Here is a 19,026-nt window from a genome sequence, read left to right as displayed (position 1 = left end):
TCATATGGAACTGACAGGAGATCCCTTATCCTTGACCTTTTCCCCAAGCACAGGTGCCATGTAGCTGCTACAGCTATTTCCTACAACTAAGCTTACTATTGCACTAGGGCCACTGGAAAGACTCCACTGTACTTTTGGTCTCAAAGTACTTAAGTATGAGATGGTGGCTAAGTTCCAGCATCACTTACCACAGCTGTGGCCCCACTGGCTGAGAAGATTCCTCCAAAGAGTGTGTGCGCCTGGAAAACTGGTCTCTGTCTCAGTCAAAGGAGCTACTTGACCCAGAGGACGTGCAAGATCACCAGTGTCTGCTTAGACTCACCCCCTGCCTTCTCTATACAGTAGGTCTGTAGATGGCCAAGTCAGAGACCTGAGAGCATTTGATGAAAGAGAGGTGAGGGAGTGCAGACCCCAACTGGCAGCCTCCACCAGCTCAGGAAAGCAGCAGCATCTCAGAGGTGTGAGCACCTGAGCTCAGCAATGACCACTGGACACAGGCAAGCCTTTCTGCTACAAGCAGCGTGTAGGAAATGTTCTAGGACACCTCCCAAGACAGAAGGTCTAGGTTCCTAGGGGCAATAAAATAATGCAAGAGTAAAAAGGGTTGCAGGAATATGCAGTTCTGGCATGTGTGGCTCTGCATACTAGGAAAAAAGGAGAAGACAGAGAAGGCTTGGCATTGTAAGAGCATTGCTTTATTGGTTACAGAATTTATGAAACAACCATATTCTAAAGAAGACTGAACAGTACAGGATGACAGAAAACCCAAGAGACCAGCTACTTGCTTTCCAGTTATCTATTCAAACTATTCCTTGAGCTTTTAATATTGCAATCTCATAGCATTTCTCATTTTTTATAGCACAAAGTTCCATTCTATAGTCATTCTTACAAATTTCTCTTCCACAGAGACGACATTGTCTATGCTTTATAATCAGTCCATTGTTTCCTTCCAGCCACTCAAAATTGAACTTAAACCAAAATGCACCCTTTTCTGAAGACCAGCATAAACATTTAGGAGAACTAATGCTAGCTAGTGAACAAAATTTAAAAAACTACTTCCCATTTAATCTACTCCTTTGGCATAATAAAGAATGCTATGATAGAGTGAATGTCACTTAATTTCACATTCTCATCTCAGTGTAAGCTGTAGTCGTAGCATTACTTGGATGAAGCAAGAGGATGCAGCTTTAGAGCTCCACCATTTCATGTTGCAATTTGGAAACCTCGGTGATATATGCAATTAAAATCTCTATTGGCTGCTGCTCTTACATCACAGATTGTAGCAAAGTTTTATAAAGAAAAATTACATAACTGAATTTGATTGCAGTTCTTTCATGATTATAAATTAAAAATAAAAGCTATTCTCTAATCATGCTGTTCAGAAATCTAGCTCAAGAAAGAATCTGTGCTGGGGCCTCTTGAAAATGGGATCATGCCCTTTTTTCCCCCCCTTTCTTTCTTTTTCTTTTTTAAATGCATGTGAGGGGAGGATTCTTTTGGGGTTATCATCAAACCATCACAGCCCATATGGCCTCCTGTGTAAATCTACAGAGAAGTGTGCCATCAGAAACAGTCTTTTCTTCTGGGACTGTGGGTGGAGAAACTAGAGCAGGAAATGGAAAGCTTAGAGAGAAGCAGCCATGTAACCCAGCCCCTGAGTCTGGCTCTCTGCTTCCCTAACAGTCCTGCTGAAAGAGCATCACCAGACAGGGAGCTGCTGTGCCAGCTAAATCAGGGCTGCTGCTCCATGATCTCTCTGGAATGAGGGACAAAGTAAGAGTAGAGGCTGTTCACATTGTGTAAGGCACACGTTTTGCAAGGTAGCACGTCAGAGGGTGGATTTTGCTAGCCTCTCCATCCCTCAGCAGCATTTCCCACCATCTGCAAACCCAGCAAAACCATCAGGAAAAAAGGTACTGCTTGGGGAGTGCAAATTGTGTATCACCTGGTCCTCAGCTGCTCCTTTTCTAGGGAATTGTTATGAACAATCACCCTCACCACGCTGAGTGAGGCTGGGAGTGATTCAGCACTGCACAGTGCTATTGTTAAGGAGGGGAGATTTGTTGCTGGACAACTGGACCATTTTGAAGAGCTGCCCACGAGCTGCAGATGTTCCCTTGCAGCCAGATACCCAGCTGTTTCACCTGGAGCTCTTACTGAAGCAGGTGACATGACAGTTTTTGGAGGGCTCTTGAGAAGAGTGACAGAGAAGGGATTTGATGTTTCCAGGCAAGGCACTCACTCACTTTCTCCACAGCCTTCCCCATCAGATATGAGCGTCAGGCTGGAGACGGTCTGGGGCAAACAGCAACTCAACAGCACTGTGTGGTGTCAGGAGTACAGAGGAGAGCACAATTACCTGAAAGAAGGGGAACAAGAAACAACAAGTCAAACTGGAAGGGACTGAGACAGTACTAATGAGCCATAGATAGTAACTGTTTTTTACCCAGCTCTAGGCAGGCTGTCTGCTTCTGGTGTTTACTGACAGGGCAATACAACTTGTCCAGTGAAACTGTCTGCTCGCTAATAACTGTAGTTAAATTGCTTTAAGGAGCATAATGACTGGTAGCATTGTATGCTTAATGCATGTGTGCTTTGACACATTTCTACCCACATCTTACCTTGTGATTTATTGTGACTGCCACTGGGTTTACTGCGAGGCATCAGCTGATGAAGCAGTGGTTTCCTCTCCTATAGCACAGATTTGAGTGATGCCTGTTTCCTCTCAGCTGAAGGTAAGGTGAGCACCACAAAAGTGCCTGCTGCAGGGAGCCAGACTCCCTGTTCAGAAACGTCTCCTCAGACCAGGCACAGGCTGTTCTGCACATCAAGCTCAACCTTGAGCAGTGTCAGATGTTATCAGTTTGGTTTTTTCCAGTTTTTAATCCCAGATGGGTCTGATGAATGAAACCATCACTCACTACAACCATGATACACATCCTGCTGGGTCCAGGTATCTGTTTTCCGTAATATATAATAAGTATATAATTTAGGTATTGTGATAGGGCAAAGCTATAATCCAGGACTGAGTGTGTACACTCTTGCTGTGAGGAGCTAAGTCAGGGTCAAAATCATAGGACACTGCTCTTACCGAGCCCCAAGCTTAGCAGTGTCCATAGGGTCAGGATTGCAGGCAGGGATCTGGGGGCAGATTTAATCATACTAGCCCACTTGAAAATGAATTTGCTTCTTCAGCGCAAAGTCAAGGAGAGGAAGTACAAACATCAACAACAGAGTATGTCTGTGTGGCCATTTATTGCAGCATCTATCGAATGCTGTCCATCACATGGCTAAAGTATGTGGTAATGCTGCATTTCAACTTTTTTTGTTGTTCTTTCTTACATCTTTTCACTTCAGATACTGAAAGGATCCCTCCTGTATTGGTGATAGCTTCCCCCTCACTTCTCCTCTTCCCTTGTCCTCCCACACAATCTGCAGCAAACTGACACTGATTATCTCTTCCTTCGTGAGCCTGAAAAACTCTCTGTAACTTGCAGATGCCAAAGGCTGACACTGTCTTACTTATGTTACATGAGAATCAGACTACAGCACAGTATGTGCTCATCTTGTTATCACGCAGCTTAACTCTGAAAAACACGAAGGGACACGTTACCGAAGTTTTTTGAGTGTACAAGCCAAACATCAACAATAGCCATTGACAGATAAAAGCAATTTCTTCTTGGAGTCCTACCACTGAACCCTCAGGGGATTTGTGCAACTAATAGCAAGCCCAGAGAGAAAACTGAGATCTGCAACTTTTATGTCTCAGAAAAGATGCTGCTGAATACAGTGGGACTTCTTTCCCTCCAGTATCTCCAAGGGCTCATTGAGGGGGATAAATGTGAATGTTTGTTTTTTAATTTTTACAGAGAAGAGGGGAATTGCCCAGATAAGTAATGTCCATCTCTTCTCCAGGCAGCTCTCTTCAGGACAGTCCTTCTCCTTGTTTCATACTCTGTGCCTGTCTTACACCGTGCCTGTCTTTCATGCTTCACCTGAAGGGCTACCCCTCCTAGTGCAGCCAAGGTGGAAGAGCCAGGAGCTCCTATCCTGACCCACTGAAATCCAATGGGAAGTTTCTCCCCAGCAGAAGACAGGGAAGGATGCAGCTAACATCTAAAGGTGCCTCTGAAAGAGTTTATCAGTCTGCCTACCTCAGCCACAACCACACAGATGATAGTGCATGTCGGGAGAAGGGAGGGGGAAACATTCTCCCATGCTCTCTCCCCTTTATTACTCTCCTGATTAAAGCAGAATAAGAGAAGTAATTTCTTCCTTCAAAAATAGGATACTTCTCACTAGTTATGGGGAGCTATTTGCCACCATCCAAAACCAAATGGTGCATAGGAAACACTGTATTCCTCTGTGCTTCTCCATGAGAAATAAAATTGTCATTCACATTCAGATGCAGAACTGTTCTGTGGATGGAAACATGTGTCTCTTATTCCACATTTAAATGTCATTTGCCTAAACTCCAAACAGTTGTTGAAGTAATCAGTGCATCTTGTCAGTTTTTCTTCAGTTACTTTATTCAGTTTTTGTACTTCCACACTTCTGCATTTTTCCAAGAGCCAGTACTTAGTATAAATGTTAGTGCTTTGTTTGACTGGAAGGGACTTGGAAGGCCAGTGTTTCCCCGAAGCCTGAACCTGATTGCCTGAACAGCAAAAAAAGGCTCTGTTAAACCCTGGCTCGAGTTAGATAAATGCCTGGCTTTTTGAAAAGAGAATAATCCTAAACAGGTGGTGCATATTCACAGCTATAGTGCAGAAATCCAGGTAAATCCAACAAACTTACAAACTTTTTTTTTTGTGAGACACTCGCACAACTGCTTAGTTTCTTCTTTCTCTTCCTCCTCCCGCCTCTCCCCCGAAGTCCTTTCACCTCTAACACAGCACATTTGGATAAAAGGCAAGATGCAGTAAAAGCTTAAAATGCTTTAGGAATCTGCCTCAGAGGGTGACCTGCTGCCAGGGTTAAGCCAAAGCAAAGCAACACCAGATCCCATGTCACCACTGTCAAGCCTTAAGTCCCTCTAGAAAGCCAGTTGAAAATCTCCCTGCATAGTTCTCAACCAACTCAGATGTTAACCCTCTGTTTATCTTTCAGGGTGTCTTAATACACTGTGTGTGTGGATTAACTTGTCCATCAGTGTGTCACAACTCAATTCCCCTCCAAGAGGGAAAATTTAATTTGCTATTTTGAGGAGATTACCAGTAGGCTAATAGGAAAGAATCGTGTTATCAGATAAAAAAAACCACCGCTAAAATGGTGCTCCTCCTTACAAAACACTGCTTGAGACTGCCTTGCAAAGACAACTGAAACACGGAAAACACATGTCAAACTGAGGGGCTGCTCTGCCTTTGGTTGGCTCTGTTTTGCTAATGATTTCTCACTAATCACAACCGCATTCCATAGGAATTGAAAACAAGATGTTTACAAGCCACCCTGGAAACTAGAGTTATGTTTATGATGCAGCTGGTTACACAGCACTTTAGAGTTCTTGTATTACCCTATGTATCTGCAGTACTCAACAGACACCTGATTGGTCCTCCACAATTAATGATTTTTAACATCTCAGGTGCCACCAGAGCTCACCTATCCTCCTCCTCTCCCTCCATTCAGATGACAGCTACTGTAGTCAAGTTCTGCTGCCAGAAAGTGGATGAGGCAAAGACCAACCACATGGACATTACTGAAGCTTCACTGTGGGAACCATCCTTCTTCCAGGAGTCCAACAGCATATTCAAAAGCTGCAGAGACTTTGGGCTTTCTCCACATCACCTGCTTCAGGCTACTTAAGGTCTAGTGGTCAGGTATCTATCAGAGACACCTGGCCAGACACAGGAAAAGTACAGCTATATCCAGGTTAATTTATTTTGCTCCTCACCCTTGCTAGTTGGCGTGCCTGCAGGATTACCCCTGATAAGTCACCAGGTGGTACCCAGACTCCTGAGTATCCCTGCGCTATGTCCCATAGTGGACTGCCAGGGAGCCTGTAGCTTTTCGGACAGCAAATGTTTCTGTTTATAAAGAATACAAAGACACTAATCTTTTGAGACATGATGAAAGCTACTTCAAATTAATGCCAGTCTGTTCTGAACTCTCCAACCGGAGTTTGAACTTTTGTTGCTGACTACAACGTGAAAAAACAGACCCTTGGTGCCTGAATACTTGTTGCCTTTGGATGTTTCACAGCAAAACCCTAACATCATTTCTGCCCATCTGGCTGTGGCTTTCTGTAGGTTTGGTACCAGTGCTATAGGGAACACTATCTGATGAATTTTCTTAGTTTTTGTTTGGATAGGAACTGTATGTTTAGAGCTGTTTTTACCTGGGTACCAGGTTTGCGTGTTGCTACCAAATCCTTCACCATTTTGACCTCAGAGACTGACACTCCACCAACCATAAAGATGATCAGAAGAGGATGATCACCAGGGTGAGGGCGATTCACCTGTAAAATGAAGGAAAGCATTATTTGTACTTGCTTCACCCAGGTCCAAGCCTATGGATTATCAGCGATCAGCTCCCTGAGTGGCTAGAGGAAGACCAAAGAGGAAGCTCAGAAAGAAATATTCATGGAATGCTGTAGCAACTGAGAGGGAAATCAATGGGGGTGATGCCCAGTTAGAACTAATTAACTGTTTCCAGGGAAATAAAGTCTCCATGGATTCCATTGAAACCTATGGGAGTTTCTCTTGAAGTCTCAGGGTTTCTCCCTCCATTCCTTCTTCCTTACTTTCCTCCCTTTCCCAGAGTGGGAGGAGAGTACTTGGGTGGATGTTTACTTTGGATACACATGCACAGGAGACTTTAAGGAATGAGGGGTAAATTACTACCCAGTAGAAGCAAGGAGTCCAGCCTAAACATGCTAGAATCCCTGCCTGAGGTCAACACAGAAAAGAATTTTATGCAATGTGTTTTCACCGGTGCAGTGAATAATCTTTTACAATTCATCCAATAAAAATAAATCAGGTCCATTATAGTCTAAACTCAGTTCCTAGCTTGTTTCAATTCAGAGTTTTCAATGCTTCTATGAGAGCCTTGTAACTAATATAGAGAAACTTTAGCTCCAAGAAAATACTTGTTTCATTTTTCTCCAATTATCTTTAAAATGGCATAAACATCTCACTTCAGTTAAGACTTTATAAAACTGCATTATAATTTTAAATGTGAAGGTGATGCTTTACCTCAGTTTCCTCTTAGCCACTTCTAGAAGTTTGATGAAACTTTCCTGTTTCCTAGCAAACTGTTTCCTTCTTGAGAAAACACACTCCCCTGACACTACCTTGATCCAGTCTTTGGGAGGGATGTCAACAGAGCCCATGCCATTGCTCTTGTCACATCACCCTGGAGCATGAAATACTCCAAATGCTTCGCTCTGAAAAGTGACAAAATAGTTTAATTCCTTTTTAGACTCTCCACCTCCTTTCCTTGCATGACATAGGCTTTTAACAGCATTCACTTGACAGAATGAAAGTGATGTCAACCATGTTTGGGCAGAGCAGGGTTCTTTTGCTTTCCCCACCACAGCAGATTTCTTTGATCCTTGTGGCTCCAGCTCCTGGAGGAACAGCTCTTCTTCTTCTCCTTATTGTGGCTTTGCTATATTTAGTCTTTTGGCACTTTTTCATCCTGAAGGCTTTCTGCCTGGTAACCTTCAGCAAGGACTCTTCCTTTTGAAGCTAGCACAGGGAGATGGCATGTTCTCTCTCCAGGCTAGCTGGCTTTGATTACATGGGGCTCCCTGTTCAATGCTGCTCCCCAGGCAAGGAGCTCTTGAATTCCTGAGAGTCTGAAACTAGTACAAAAGCCTTAGAGAGATGTATTAGTGAGCTGAGTATTTGCATACTGGGTATTTATACTCTAACTCACCCCCACTTTGCTGGCCATCTTCATTGAGCTGATGGCATACATACCACAATTCCAGGGCACTGGAACAGGCTTGCCACGAAAGTGGTCACAGCACCATGCCTGCCTGGATAATACTCTTGGGTACATGGTGTGATAATTGGGAATGGTGTTGTGCAGGGCCAGGAGCTGGACTTGATGATCCTTGTGGGTTCCTTCCAGCTCAGAACATTCTGTGATTCTGTGATTCTATGATTCTTAATATCCCTCCTAGCAAAAACAAACTCATGATAAACATGCATGCAGAACATTGGGCACATTGAAAGGACACCCAGTATAGGAATCAGAAAACACAAGCTTTCAGGGTAATGCTAAAGAGAAAATGTCTTGACAAATAATTTCCTTCAGTCAAAATAAACCTAGATCCAAACACATGGTGCCTATATAAAACTTACTATTTTTCAGAAGACTAAAGTTCAAACCACAAATTCCAGAAATGCGTATTAAAATACTATTAGTCATGCAAACTCTAAATTAAATTAAAACAGAAATGAAAAGGGCCTTGGAATCCGTAATTTTGTTATGCTATGTGTAAGTATTTTGAAGGAGGACAATACTTTGGGTACAAAATATTTGGCTCTGTTAAGAATGCAAGTTTTTGCCAATTTTTTTTTTGTTTGTTTGTTTGATAATACAACCACCCAAGACTCTCTCTTTGGAAGGAACTGGCTGTGTGTAGCTAAACACAACTCATTTCAGTGATAGAGAAGAAGAACTGAAATGGATTGCAACAAAAGCAATGTGTATCTTCTGGGATCCTTCTACAGTTTGGTTAATTTGGGACATTTCCACAGCCTCTGAATTTACTGTGAAATCTGAATTTTGCAAAAAATCCCTGAGTGAAATTCACTTTCAATTCAAAATGCCAAATGTTAAAAAAAATCGGAGAGCTGCCTCAGGCAATTAGAAAGATTAACCAAAAACCCCTCAAAACCATTACGTTGAAGTGAAAGAGCCCAGAGGAAGTGGGGATGGTGCCCTGAGCCAGCAGAGTGTCCCAGCAGGACATCAAGGGCCTTCTCTCCAGCTCTGAGCTCAGGGTATGCTGGGATGTTGATGGTCAGAGAGCTCTTTGCCAGTACACGTCTGTGAGGAGGAGAGAGAGGGAAGGAGGTGGGAAAACAGGGTGGCAGTGGTCAATAAAACTCTAAAACTGAAACAGGAAGGCATGAGAGGACAGGTATATTCTCATGGCTCATGGCAGCTCAAAAGCCACAGTTTTTTTCTCTGAGGAAAGTCAGCAAAAACAATTGTTATTGTTCTGTAACTCACCCAATAAGGACAGCAGCACTGATGATTCTGGTATTTGTGACCAACCAAAAACCAATTAATTTAGCTGAATAACTGGAAAAAGGAAAACACATAAATCACCAGAAACTAGGCTGCTGTGCAGGGCACTTGTTATCAATAATAGCAAGCTCAGATCATCAAAAAACATGCGTTTTATGTTTTAAAGCAGCCAAAAGAGGAGTCCTTGAGGCAGGGGGGCTTTTTCCCTTCACCATCCCTTAGCTTCAAAACAAACACACCTGCCAGACAAACAACTTCTGGATGTGAGCTATCTTTAAAAGTCTGTCCTGAGTTAACACACCTGAGGCAATAACCAAACTATTATTATGTGAGTTGGCATTTATATTCAGGCATTGAGAAAGAAACAAAAATAAGGAAGCTCACAAAATAATTACTATGCTGATGGTGTGATAGTGTCAGAAATACAGGCTGGTCAGAAACTCAATCATACAACAATTGAGCACATGCCAGCAAGCCAGGCTACAAACCAAGGGAGCAAGCATGGACACATATTTGTGAGGTATGTGATGATGCCTACAAAATATTCATCCTACACAAAGTTCACTTGCTCATCTCTTAAATATTCTTTATAGTAGGATATTTGTTTTACCAGGAAAGATGCACTTACAGGTACATATTGCCATAATATACTTATGTCTCTCTCTTGCACTGGATTTTAGGCTTACTTGATTTTGTGCTCAATACTAGCTTTCTTTGAAATAACAGAAAAATAACTTTGTTATTCTGTTAGTGAGTTCTAGAATAGTACCAACACAACAGTCAAAACTATTTTTGTCACCTGCCTTTAAATGCAGGTCTAGCAGGAATTTGCACAAAAGAAAAAAAAAAAAATTGTCTTTTTTATTACCATAGAATCACAGAATCAAGTTGGAAGGAGTCTTTGTAGCTCATCTAGTTCACCTCCCTGCCCAAAGCAGGGCCAACTTCAAAATTGTATCAGGTTGCTCAGGGCTCTGTTTGGCCAACCTTTGACTATCTCAGAGACGGAGAATTCTCTGGACTTAACCACTCTTACAGTTAGTATTTTTTTCCTTATATGTTGGGGTTTTAAGAGGTCTAGTTTTTTTCTGTTAAAGGAATTTCCCCCCATACTGTTACTAAGTCGACAAATCGCTGGATGCTTAAGAGAAACAAAAGACCTGGCTGCTCCTTTTGTTTCACCTGGGTGTGTGGGCAGTTGGGTCTCCGGCGTTTGGACAGAGAAGAGTTTGCTTGCTTCGGCTGCTTTTCCTTGTGCTGGAAAGCCCCGGGATCCCAAAGCCGCCTTCCCTGCCCCACCGGGAGCTGGGCTGTGGCCGCCCTGCCCCGCTGGTGCTTTGAGCCTTCGCTGCGTTGTAGCCGTGCTGGCCCTGCCTGCCCAGACCTCCGGGGGGTTCCCCGTTTGGATACACCTCATCTGCCATCTGGGATTTGTGCCCGTCCCTGCTGTTCCAGCCTGCTGTTCCCGAGGGTCCGGCCGGACACCGGGATCGGCTGCCCAGGGGTTTGTGAAGCCTTTGTCCCATCCCTTCCCGGGATCCCAGGGCACCGGTGCCGCGTGCTCCCCGAGCTCACTCCGGAGCGCCCCCTGCAGCCGCGGGGGAACCATCGCACCTGCCCTGCTCACCGGGAGCCGCCAGCGCCCCTGCCGGCTGCGAGCGGAACTGCACCCGAGGGGAAAGGGCCTGACCGCCGAGAAGGCTGGGACTGGGTTTGGGATTGCTGTTACTGCCATGGTTATTGTTGTTTGTTTGACTGGTTATACACTTATAGATATATAATAGTAAAGAACTGTTATTCCTATTTTCCCACATCTTTGCCTAAAAGCCCTTGATTTCAAAATTATAATAACTCGGAGGGAAGGGGATTGCATCTACCATTCCAAGGGAGGCTTCTGCCTTCCTTAGCAGACACCTATCTTTCAAACCAAGACATTATATTAAACTGAAACTTCCCTTGCTGCAATTTGTGTCCACTGCCTCACACAGTTTGCTGATGTCTCTTCTATGCTGAGGGGTGATAGTGGTAAAACTGAAAGAAAAACACTGGGCACAGTACTGAAATGTACTGTACTCATAACCATAGTATTGACGTGGTTTGATGTAAATCTGGGGCTGTTTTCAACAGAGAATTCAGGATATGCAGTAAGACAAGGCTGAATGTACAACATGCTGGCTACTCCACACTTCAACTCTGTAAATATTTAGTGGACACTTAGCATGGGCTAATTTGTAAAGAAGAGTAAATTCTTGTAGAATGACTGTCTTAAAACATGCTAAGAGAATCTACAAAGAAATTTCTAACTAATGGGCTTCCTTCCTCCCCAGTACAAGTTGAACAATATCTAATTATAGAAAAGGTATTGAATATAGAGCTCCTCCTTCATGCCGTGTGAGACCAGATTGTTCATACTTACTTCTCTTCTATCTGAAGGCTGCTGAGTGTCTTTAAAGTCCTTTGATGAGGTGCCATGTGGAATGCCTTTTGGAAATCCAGGTAGGTAATACAAACTGACACTCACATCAATTTATTTGTTGGGTATCTCTGAAGAGCTCTAAAAGCTATGTGAGTTAGCACTTCCTTTAGCAAAGCCACATTGCCTCTTCCCAGATATATCAACCTTATTTTGGTGTCCACCATGACCATTACTTAGATGTTCAGTCTGCTCCAGTCCTCTTGTTTCATTCAGCAGGTGCTACATGTCCGCACTGTACCTACAGTGTAGTGCCTCAAGCTATTCCCAGTCCCCCTTCAAGGATTTAACTCTCCTAACCTCCCCTCAAGTTCTGCTGAACACCATAATAAAATCAGCTACTGCTGCATGATGCTCTGACCTCAGGAAAATCTTACAGATGAGCTTGGGAAGGCTGGTTTACCTTCATGAACATACTGAATCCAGTTTTAAGGAGATCAGTGAGGCCTGATGACATATGCTCAATATCAACAGGATCGGGCCGATCAGGATTACAGATCTCTTCCACTACCTGTTTCAGCAGAGGTTTGTAAGAAGCCTGCACAAAGAGAACAACACATTGTGAGTAAACCTGTTTAGACTCAGTGCAACCACAATTCTAAGCATTTTATTTCTATTAAAGCTTACAGAAATAATTATCCCAGAAATGAAAGCATTCAGAGAGTTTGTGACCTTGACTGCAGATGGCATGCACCAGCACAACATCAAACTGAAAAGACTGGAAGAGAGCCACACATTTACTCTGCCCCATGTGTATTGTATCAGTAATGAGAGACAAGGAAGAAAGAGGGGGCTTTTACTTTCTATGGAATCTTTTAGGAGGTAATACAGAAATGGATAACCATACGGATGAGACTCTGTCACCCATTGTGCATCCAGATCTCATTCCCTTTTTAAGGATTTTACAAACATCTGAACAGGAATTTTTTTTTTTTATTGACCACTCCTGCCTTCCTCCAAGTGTCATGTCCTCACTAAGGTCTGGATATCAGCAGGGCAGGGAAGAGGCCAACCTGCCTGTTCGTCCCTCATGGGAGAGCAGAGCTAACGAGTCCCTGTTAGTCCTTTAGCTTCCATGACCTTGGCACTCCACAACGCTTCCACCTGTGGAAGATTTCCGAAAAACAGGCCAAACAACCCCACCGTTGTGGGATTGAATATCATGAATGTCATGAATGTCAGAGCTTCAGAGAAGTTAGGGGCTAGGAGAAGTGGAAAATGTAAAGGTACAAATAGTCAACATGCTGGAAGGTCTACTCCCAAAGGATAAACCTTGTATCCTCTTCAGGATCCACAAACCCAGGCTGAATACGAAGTAGTAGCCTAATAATTTCCACATTCCAATACCAAGGTTTAAACCACTCTGACAACCTGAGAAAATTGTTAAGATAAAACTTTTAGGGACCAATGGAAAGATCTTTAATGAAAATTCAAGCTTACTTGGTTTACAGATGGAGCTTTGTTTTACTGCTTCTAACTTTGCCCAAACTGCAACAGAACCACGATAATTTCAATAAGTGCAACCATCTTAGAAAATGAGCAGCTTTAAAATTAGCACATTTATTTGGCTTTGGGACTACCCCAAGCATGTATCACCCCTTAGGGGTGATTTCCTAGGGGAATCAAGCATAATGCCATTAGTTTTGTAAAGATGGTATCTACAAGAGGCATCTTGCAGGTAATAGTAAAAATGGATGGAAAATAAAACACAAGCCACTTGGCTTGAAACTAAAATTTTCTGGAGTCATTAAAGAAATGTTTTTCATCTAACACTTTAGAGTGAGAAACAAAGCTTACAGTTTTTTAATACAATCCTGTCAACAAAGATTTATACAACTCATCTAGTTCTTCTCACAACATGTGCATAACTTTTAGTTGAGCCAACAAAGCAAATTACAGCAGACATGAGCTGCAGGATCTTTTAGAACATGTCAAGATTTCTGTCAAATCTAGGCACGCAATAAACAACTGTTTGAAAATACACATGCAGGCATGAAGCCCTATTTATAAAACTCTGTTTAATATCTTCATAGATGAGGAACAGAAAAACATTAGGAATTAAATATTTTTGGAGCAGAGATCAAATCAGAGTTTAACAGCGAGGCTTACTCCACAAAATTAAAGGAAAAATATCATCTGACTTCAGACAAAACTATGTACTCAAAAGACGTCAAAAATGTGCTATGATTTTGCATGTCTGAATTTTCATCACCAAAACTCAGTGCTGTTGAAAACAACCCAGTCAGACTATGCGGATACTAAAATACAGATAGTATGATCACCTACCTTTTGTAACTATAATGGTCTCAAATATTTTTAAAAATCTTATATGACTTGAAATTAATCTACCAAGTTTTTAGGGATTTTTTTTTCGTACAAGCCCCAACAGCTGCATTGGTTTCTATCTCACATAATGAAACTTTTATCAACTTTAAATTTTGGCAGGCACAAATTGTGTTCAAAATAGCTGTTGAAAACCTCAACAGCTATGGGACACACCCCGACAAGATTATAAAGGGGAGAAGAGAGAGAAAAAGGGAGAGAAAGAGAGAGAATGAGAAAAGGAGAGTGAGGGATAGAAGAAGGAATGGAGGAAGGGAAGGAGGAAGGGAGAAATATACCTAGATCAAAATGAAAGTAGTTTCAATAACAGGCAAAATTCTGTTCTTGCATGGTCACTACATGAACTAGTTTGATAACCTGATGAAAACATATATCATTTTATGTAAAACATACAAACTACAATGCTACAAAAAGTCCTAAGAGGCTATCCAATTCCCAGTTACTTATCCATAGAAACCTTTTTATGAGTTTCAAGAAGAAATGGAGGCTTCCCAGCTTTTAACAGATACAGTGAAAAAGTACCTATGGGCTAAACCCATTCCCATAGCACTAAGCAGGTCTGGGGATGGGTATGGTCACAGCACAGGCACCAATTCTTCTGAGGAGCTAAACTGATTGCACACAACATCTGCCAGTCAAAAGAGAGGCCCATTTCTAGAGAGCTGTAAGTATCATGGACAATTACATACTGCTTGCTTATTTCTACTATTATAAATCTCCTGGACTTCCCTCAGCAGAAGGTTTGTCCTACTCAAGCAACTAGATCCATTGCATGGCTAGATTAAGGGGCTGCAAGGTGTTAATATATCCCTTGCTGTGTTCCAGAACTTATCCCTAAGCAAGCAAACTGGATTACATCCAAAGAACATAGTGATGTTAATTACACTTCCAGGAGACTTTTCTTATCATCTCACAGCCTCTGCACTGAACTGTATTAAATTTTTAACAATTTTCTCCATTTTGAACACCAGACTGGTCAAAACTGCTAGAAGACTTCAGGAACAGGTTTCCTTTACCTTAGATTTCCAGTGACATTTCGCAATGCTCATCACTTATGTTCTTACAAAACAATGCTTAATTTGAACTACATCCCCTTGCTGGTCTACAGCACTGCTAGGAATTTGGAAAGATTTTTTTCTGGCTCAAGGGTAGAATCATGTTTTACGATCTCTCTCTAAATCACTGCTTTCTGTTATAAACCTCTGTTTTTAACTGGAAAAGGTAAAATCCTTCAGGGGAGACAGAGAGAAGGAAAACCACTGTCTATTAGTCCTGATAACCTAAAGTAGTATCACAGATCATGTATTCCTATTTTAGAAACAGAAGCTGCATTTGTCATCTATTTACAAACAGGTTTGTCTCTCACACTTAGAGGGATGGGAGAGAAAATACAAGAATATAGTTGCCATATGGATGCAGACATCCTGCTTCACTCTGCCTTGAGCGGTCTTAGTTGAGACCCATCTTGACCTAGCCCTGCCTTTCACAGGCATTTATGTCATTCCACAGTACTGCAGAGCAAAGCACAAATTTCTTCCTCAGATAATTCTTTGTTGACATTGACATGCGTATGCCTAAGTTTTGACAAAAGACTTGAGGAAGTTCTTGATGATTAGGTCAACTATAAAATCTTTACTTATGTATCTTCTATATGGGCAGAATGTGTATAGGATTAGCATATCAACAAAACTAGTGCTGTAATTTTGACAGCATGCTAGAGAAATAACAAAGACAGGGAAAAGAAAGCTACACTTGCCTGGTGGGTGTTGCTGCCTGGGTTATGTATGGAATTAAACTGTTTCATGTGCATTCGGACTCTGGCAATATCCCTGAGGGACCGAAAGATACCGTCCACTGCCTCTGTGGCTTTCTGAGATGTCAAGTTCAGTGACGAGTCACAGCCTAAAGAAATAAAGAAACACACAGCTGAGTGAGTGAAAAATTTTCATGTGTTTTGATAATAAACAGTAGGAAAAGGATAACTGGAGGAAATTTTAAATTCTTTTCATTGTGTTATATTCTAGAAACTCAGCGGCTTTTTAGACAGCATGTCCTCAGCATGGCACAAGTCTCGGCAGCTAAGCAAGAAGGCAAAAATTCTGGACATCAGGCAAAGTGAAGAGTGTCTCTCTTTGTAACCTCAGTCACACTGCATTTTCATCGGCACAAAGTATGTTTTGCTCTCCACAGCAAGCAGAGGGTCCTGTGCTAGAACACTCCAAAGAAGAGCCCCCTGTTATGTGGAAAGGAGCCAGCTGGCTTGCCGGTCTCCTTGGGTAAACAGCCATGAAGAAGGGAACTGCTCCTCCCTGGCTGGCAGCCTGCTAACTCCAAATACATTTCTTACCTTTGCAACAAGAAAAATGGAAGAGTCTGTGCTAAATATAGCAGAAATGTCAGCCATGCATTGGAAAGAGCTGCATTATCATAAAAAAAGTTCTTATCCCTCAAAGTGGCAGAGTTACTACTTCTAGCGTATTTTTCCAAAGCCCTTCTGCTAAAGTATAACGCTTATCTTCCACTGAGGCCAAACTTCAATCATAGGACCACCTAAAAGGACCCTCTGGGTGGCAAGACAGTGCATTGGAAAAGGGAAATCCTTAGTCTTGGCTCCATCCCCCTCACCACAGGACCTACATTGCACAGAAGCACTGAAAAAAAATGCTTTCTAAGCTCAGCTGCTTATGAGAATTAGCCAAGTGAGAGGTAAGTGGGTCACCTGGTATTTTTATTGCCTTGTCAACACAGCTCTAATCCTTTTGACATCTCTGCCTGCCTCTCTTCTTGAGTGAGTTTTCATCCCTGTGGCAGAAGATCCATCACAAAACAACCCTTCTTGCCACACGCTCACACCAACACAGTCACTCCTGCTTATTGCTATTGTCTTCTCCAGGGATGCTGCTGTAGTGGTTTCTGTGTCCATCCTCCAGTTCTGCAATCAATCCTGCACCAGCAAACCTCTATGTCTATGCAGAATTCCGCTGAGAGGACAGGGGCTCCCTGCAGGTCCAGCTTGCATTGTGCGGCAACCATGGAGCCTGCACTGCAAACAGGCATCCAAACTGTCAAGAAGACACCTGGAATTTTGGGTAGGAGATCCCTGAACAAACTTTCCTCTGCAACTGACAAAGGACAGAATCCTTATGTACTAAAAAAAACAATCAAAAAGGTGGTACTTTCAAAATGTACAGGGAATATTTGACAGCTAATCTGAATTACTTTCATACCTTTGCGTTCCGCACAGAAAAAAAAAATAATATAAATGCATACACACACATACATTTATAGAGTTCTGAAACTATTCCTACAAGATGCTGATTAGACACAGCTTTCATTTGTCTGAATGTTGTTTGTTGAGAGGCTCCAAGTTGGATCCCCAGCTGGTGCAGCAGAACAGATAAAATGACTGCTGCAGGGCTACATCAAGCCAAGCTTCTGAGGATTTATGCCATTATACTCCACAGAGCAACGAAGCGAGCACAAACTGGACCTCAGTGGCAGTTATAATTCTAAGGCAGACACTCATATATTTTTGGACAGGCTCTTGAAATTGCCTTTTTTTTTTAATGAGTGCAAAATAACTTAAAGGACTATTTTTTGTTGTAATGCTGCATGATTTGATACACTGATTGACCAAAATTTGTTTCAAACCAGCTTGTTACTTCCCATTTCTGGAACTACAGGGCAGTTTCCAGCAAACACAGTCTGGCTTTGTAGCTGGAAGCCCCTGAAATGCTCCTCACCTTGCCTGGCCCAGCATATCCCACTTTGCTTGTTGGTACTGGGTCAATCTTCTCTTGAGCAATTTCTTGGTGAAGCATAGCAACACCTCTGTAACATCACCCGTCACTTGAACCTCATTGCCAGGGAAATGCTGTCTGCAGCTTGGGCTTTCCTTTACAGCTTGTGCTGACACACTCATGGGCTGGAGGAGGTCATGAAATCACTCACCCTCACCACCTGTTTCACAGGCCACATTGTTCCATTAACCAAGAGGAGAGGTGTGGGAGCCTTGGTGGGCTGGGCTGCACTCAACTGCGCCTTCTGGCAAAACAGAGCGCACCTCGAGGAGCCCTAGAGCAGGGAGGGGCCCAATGTCTGTCCGGTCTCCACGCCAGAGTGCTGTGCTGGACCCAGTTTGGGACCCTGAGATGGCACTGGCAGCTGAAGGTAAAGTCTGGCTGTTTATGGCTGGCCTGATAGAGGGAAAAGAGGTGTACTTTCAAAGTTCCTCTAAAATGTGACTTCCTTGGGACTTTCCATCAAGAAATATCATGTCTGAGGAAATCAGGGATCTCTATTTCCAGCCTGATATCCAGTACTTCTTTTTTAAGCATAAATGAAAAAATAAGTTTTCTTTACAATCCCTTATTGTTGAAATTAAACTCTCTGAAGGCTGCTGTCTACCTGTTGCACTGCAGTAGGTTTCTAGAGGGCAGCTAGGTTTCTTTCCAGCCTGGAGAACAACAGAAGTTTGTTCTTTACAAGTGGCAGGCAGCTACAAATCACCTCCCGTTCACACCTTCCCCCGGATGGGGCTCTGCAGCATATGGAGAGCAGAGCACAATCCCTCTTCTCTGCTCGCTTCATGCTACCAAGAAATCTGCTCCTTTTACAACAGTGAAGAGGTGGAATACATTAGCTGCTGCACAGCTCATGTACTAATTAAAACAACACTTCCTGTTACTGTTTTTTCTTGGGGAGTTAAATGCCATTCGGAGAGCGCACTGAATGAATTCCTTTGAATCTCAAGTCCTATTATATATGGAAAATGTATTTAAACAAAATTTGTGGATTTCCTGTCAGACTTGAAGAAGCCCAGCTGTGGAGAAAAAGAAAATCACCACTAACCTGCAGAGGACTAAAGATTTTAAAGAGCACAACCTAGTTTTGTGGTAAGTGGTGCCCAGCCTCACTGATACTGCTTCTGTTCTTCCCTATCCACTTGTGCCAAATTTGAGGAAAATGAGTCTGTTGGGAGCTGCATTCAGTGCCTACCAAGATGAGAC

The 19,026-nt window shown here is 42.7% G+C and overlaps 1 protein-coding gene across 1 annotated transcript in view; it reads right to left on the bottom strand.

Moving 5' to 3' along the window:
• Positions 1-677: 677 nt before the first annotated feature.
• The window catches only part of SCFD2 (sec1 family domain containing 2), a 195,928-nt gene continuing 177,579 nt past the window's right edge, over positions 678-19,026 (bottom strand). The window contains exons 6-9 of the mRNA XM_069014109.1: positions 15,774-15,919; positions 12,078-12,212; positions 6,335-6,454; positions 678-2,359 (exon numbers count right to left, since the gene is read on the bottom strand). Coding sequence (XP_068870210.1) covers positions 2,267-2,359; positions 6,335-6,454; positions 12,078-12,212; positions 15,774-15,919 — 494 coding nt within the window. The 3' untranslated portion in view covers positions 678-2,266. The remainder of the gene's footprint in view (positions 2,360-6,334; positions 6,455-12,077; positions 12,213-15,773; positions 15,920-19,026) is intronic.

This window comes from Aphelocoma coerulescens, chromosome 4, assembly GCF_041296385.1.
Source record: "Aphelocoma coerulescens isolate FSJ_1873_10779 chromosome 4, UR_Acoe_1.0, whole genome shotgun sequence".
NCBI classification, from domain to species: domain Eukaryota; kingdom Metazoa; phylum Chordata; class Aves; order Passeriformes; family Corvidae; genus Aphelocoma; species Aphelocoma coerulescens.
Note: the sequence above shows the minus strand (reverse complement) of the source record. Positions and strands in the feature narration are given on the sequence as shown.